This window comes from Malaya genurostris, chromosome 1 (genome assembly GCF_030247185.1).
Source record: "Malaya genurostris strain Urasoe2022 chromosome 1, Malgen_1.1, whole genome shotgun sequence".
NCBI classification, from domain to species: Eukaryota; Metazoa; Arthropoda; class Insecta; order Diptera; family Culicidae; genus Malaya; species Malaya genurostris.
Genome location: NC_080570.1, coordinates 156,195,965 through 156,201,128, shown reverse-complemented (window position 1 = coordinate 156,201,128; position 5,164 = coordinate 156,195,965). Strand labels below are relative to the sequence as shown.

Sequence of the window (5,164 nt, the reverse complement as noted above, 5' to 3'; positions counted from 1 at the left end):
ATGTATTTTCAACTTGAATGGAGAATCGCTAAACTTTCATTAATTCCTAATTGAACCAGAAACTACAGCACACATGAAATTGGATATATATATATCGTTAATACTTGACATTGAAACTTATGCCTACATGTCTGATGTGTGATATTTGATGCGTAAAAATAGGCAAACGCTCTTCAAATGGTTAACCTTTACACTCTATAAAAACTCAACACATCATACTGTAAGTGTGACTTCCGTGCTGCAAATTTATGCTATTTCCCTAAATTTTTAATGTTCGATTACAGGACTTTAACTGCATGGATTTCTTTTCGTCTACTACAAGCAAACCCGCTGTTTGATGTGTAAAATCGGTTTTATTGTCAAAATACTTTCAGGCCAATAAATAAAAAAGGGTTTGCAACTAGTTTTTCTCAATAGAATTGTACTTCATCAAGCTCGTAGCATTTTATGACTGTATTACATAACACATGAAATTATAAAAGAAAACTAATCTTTCGCACATAAGCTTTTGACATGAAATACCAGATTTTGATTTTTTGAAGAGATCCTTAGTAGAATCGGGTGGCAATGCATTTTGTTGATTAATGACGAGCATGATTCATCAACTAAGCGTTTGCATTTTGTCAGCAGCTCCCATGACTTCGTTATATTTATTTAAAGTGCTACATATAAATCGATCTGACTTCTTTTAATCAGTGTAGAGTAGGTCCAAAAAACGAAGAGGACTCGTCATACTCCGCATAATTTGTTCTCTAAATCCTTTATCAAGAACATCTTTGATTCGAAATAAACCAGAATTGTTGGAATCATTTTTTTTATTTTTCACTCGCTTACATCTAAAACAAACGATATCGTACTCATAATGAACAATATGTTAACATTATATCCGAAAATTTAACCTTATGCGACTTATCAGATAACCCCACTCAAAATAATAATCATATTATAGTTACGTGAAAAGTTATGTGAATATTTTCCACCCTACTTTTCACGTAGGTTTTAATGCACTGGCATTTAAAAGCTGTTTAATGCATAATCCAGTAAAAGTTACGTGTTTCATAGGTAAAATGTAATGTACTGTTCATATCACATTTATCTATCAGTTCATATCAAATTTAGATACCAGAAAATTACTATTTTATATATTGGTTGAAGTCAGAAGGGAGATTCCAGATTTTAGTATAAATCTATGAAATGAAAAATGTCATGAAATATAAAATATTTATTTCAGAAAATTGTCATATAATTCCAATGGCTTGAAAAGCAACTAATAACGTCGTGGTATTTCAAATCGACAAGCTTCCAGAAATCGTTTAAGTTGTCACTGCCATCCAACCGAAGCCGAAGTCGAGATTCAAGAACTCCCACAACACTACCGATGCAGGTTGAAGTCGCATTACATGGTTCCAGTGTCTCTAGCTTCATACCGACGGCCTGTTTGAAGCATTCGGCAGGAGCGGGTAAACTTCCGGACTCACGCAGGCACTCGGTCCAGTTGAACACATGGAAACTTTCATACTGGAATAGTCCGGTCTATGGAGTAAAAAATTGTAATTAAATAACTTTTCTCGCAAATATTTACACTACTTACACTTCGAGGGCCACTGCTCGCCATTTTCAAAATCGAGTTTTTCACACTGGAAATTCACGTAGATTGTTTGACGTTTGGTCAATTCACGTAAACCTTATGTGATGACTCTATTCATTTTAGGCGTTGTTCGTATAACATTCATTTTCGTCACGTAAAATATTCAATTTGACATTTGAAACCATTCAACGTGATTTTTCAAGTGAATCGAACGTGAATTTTTATTTGAGTGCCGGATGAAACACATTTTGTTGAGTTATTGGACTTAGATCCAAACAAACCACATCTTGACGAGCATTTTGCTGTTAAATCTATAGCATTAGTACACGAAAATAGAAACTGAAACAAAAACAAACATTACGATGAAAGCTTCTTATGTCAAAATAATACCTTGCCAGATCTCGGCTAAACTTGTCTAATCCCAAGCTAATCCCATTCTAATCACATGCGATCCCTATTAAACTTTTATACTCCCGTTAAATCTTACTTGTGTTCAGACAAAGTTTAGAGTGATTTGCCCCTTGTTTTATGATCTGGTTTGTTTGTCACTGTCGAAATGAGGAAAACCGGGAAAACCTAAATCGAATGCCAGATAAATCTGAAATAATGGCAACTCTGCTTGTAGACACCTTCGAAACACACATACAATTGTACTATAATCGTACTCTGGGAATGAGTTATAAACTACAGAAAAAACATCAAGTCGATTCCGAGCGAAAAGCGAACGTTTATTATTAATTAATTAAAACCACACGAAGGTTAGTCCACTATCATATTATATCGTAATTGCTGATCTTGATCTTTGTAACTTACGTATCTTAAACATAAATTCTTTTATTTCAGCCAAATGGAATTTAGCCTTACACCAAATAGGATACTTAAGGAGGAAGAACTAGAAAACAGTTCTGTAGCCTTTTTTTCGTCATCCGATCCAACAATCGATATCCCAATAAAACTCGAGTATCAGATTTGCGAAGAGGAATTCACACAGAAAAGTGATCTTCATGAAGACGTCTCTGTACCTAAAGAGGAACAGGTTTATAGTTGCGAAATTTGTGGGAGACAATTTTCAAGGAAGAAAGCCCTGAGAAATCATATGATCGTTCATACTGGAGACAAAACAATTAAGTGTAATGTGTGTGGCGAAGGATTCCGAAAATATCAGCGATTAAAGGACCACATAAATATTCACACTGGAGAGCGTCCGTACAATTGCACTGCATGCGAAAAAAAATTCTCGTCTAAAGCGGTACTTGTTCAACACATGCTCATTCACACAAGCCAGCGTTCGTACAAATGCAGTGTTTGCGGAAAAGAATTTGCCATTAAGGGTTACTTATCTAAACACATGTCCATTCACCAAAGCGAGTACAAATATAAGTGCTACGTGTGTGGCAAAACCTTTTATCATAGTGCTAACTTGGCAAGACACAATAGCGTTCATACGAACGAGAAATTTAAATGCACAATATGCGAGAAAGACTATTCCAATAAGTATTCTTTTAGCATACACATGAAAAATCATGTGGATGATTACGAGCATAAGTGTGATGTATGCGGCAAAGGATTCTTAAGCAAATTACTGTTGAAAGACCATGAACACAGTCATACAGGCGAGCGACCGTACAAATGCGCCGTATGTGGAAGAGATTTCGTCGTTATGGCTTACCTAACTAAACACATGCGCACTCACACGGATGATTATAAGCATAAGTGTGATGTGTGTGGCAAAGGATTCCAAACCAGATCACTCTTGAAAGACCATGAAAACACACATACAGGCGAGCGACCATACAAATGTACCGTATGCGGAAAAGATTATCAAGGTAAACAAAATCTTTCTCAACACATGCACCATCACACAAGCGAGCGACCTTACAAATGCGCCGTATGTGGAAAAGATTTCGTTGTTCAGTCTTTCCTAACCAGACATATGTCTATTCATGAAAACATTCATACAGGAGAGCGACCGTACAAATGCACTGTATGTGGTAAAGCTTACACGGCTAACTCTACCCTAATCAGACACAGTTTTATTCACGAAAGAGATTACAGACACAAGTGTGATGTGTGTGGTAAAGGCATGAATGATACTTCAAGCTTCGCGAGACACCAACTCATACATACGAAGGAGAAATATACATGCGACATATGCGAGAAAGATTATTCCAATAAGTTTTATTTCCGCATACACATGAAAGTTCATACGAATGGTTACGAGCATAAGTGTGATGTGTGCGGCAAAGGATTCATGACCAGATTACTCTTGAAAGGTCATGAAAACAGCCATACAGGAGAGCGACCGTACAAATGCACTGTATGTGGCAAAGATTTCTCGACTAAGTCTTATCTATCCAAACACAGATCTATTCATGAAAGTGAATACAGGTGTTAAGTGTATGGTAAAGGCATGAATGATAGTTCAAGCTTCGTGAGACACAAACGCCTTCATACGGACGAGAAGTATAAATGCAACATATGCGGAAACGATTCTACTACTAAGAATTACCTAAATAAGCACGGCATCAGTGTGATATATAGGGCCAAGGATTCAAGGCCAGCTTACTTCTGAAAGACCACGGAAGTCATGGTATCATGAAACTTTACTGTCAGACTGAGAGTTGTATAAGAGAATCGTCATCATTTTATAGTAGAAATTTCATTTGATTAGAGAATACAGTTAAATACAGATTTTTTATACAAAGCAATACAGATTTTCTATAAAAATATCTGGCATCTCTGATCTCAAACCGGTTCCTATCATAAAAATTTCTCGGCTAATCGTGAAATAATTTTTTTATTTGGTTAGTTTATTTAGCCCCAGCTTTAACCAAGAGGCCGAGGGGTGACGGCTGAATTACATTTCACTTTGAAAATCTAGTTTGATAGTTGATTTTTTATGATACAAGTGGTATGTTTTTAATTTGTCTCTTGAGGAGAATTCGTTCGTTGGTTAGATCAAATGGGCTTCGGGGCCTTCAAAGCTAGCAAGTCAGTAAAAGCAAAGTAAACAAAATGAAGTAAAATACAAAACATCATCGATTGTGAAAGTCAGTATTACAATTTGACACCGCACATTTCATAACGATATCACAATTATGATCAAACATATAAAAATCAACTTTGTTTCAAACATATGAAAACTTTGGCCCAGGAGTGGACTGCAATAAACGCTTCTCGTATACTTTTGTGTTAGTTTTTCACTGAAAATCATGTTTACCTATTTTTTTAAATATCTGAAATTGTGGGAAAGAATAAGAAGAAAACGAATTCACAACTCAGTCCGCATCTTCTCACTTAAATCCGATAAATTATTAGGTTTTGCACGAACATGACATAACCTCACAAAAATGAACAGAATGAACTTTTTTTGACAGTCGACGTGTACTTGTTTACAGTTTAAAAGTTCATCAGAAGTTCATCGTTCGACTGTAAAAATTGTAAGTCGCCTCACACTCAACAGATTCATACATATATCGCTCCTTGATGCTGGAAACACATACAGGGCAATCTATTTAGTTATTTTCACTGTGGAATACGTTTTTAACAGGCACTTTTTCGTCATTTTTTTCAATT

At 35.7% G+C, this 5,164-nt stretch overlaps 1 protein-coding gene across 1 annotated transcript; it reads left to right on the top strand.

Moving 5' to 3' along the window:
- Nucleotides 1-2,192: 2,192 nt before the first annotated feature.
- Nucleotides 2,193-4,672, top strand: LOC131426338 (zinc finger protein 501-like). The gene is made up of 2 exons (XM_058588996.1): nucleotides 2,193-2,346; nucleotides 2,432-4,672. Exon 2 carries the CDS (start codon nucleotides 2,436-2,438, stop codon nucleotides 3,981-3,983), a length of 1,548 nt encoding a protein of 515 aa, XP_058444979.1. The 5' UTR covers nucleotides 2,193-2,346; nucleotides 2,432-2,435; the 3' UTR covers nucleotides 3,984-4,672.
- The last annotated feature ends 492 nt before the right edge of the window (nucleotides 4,673-5,164 follow it).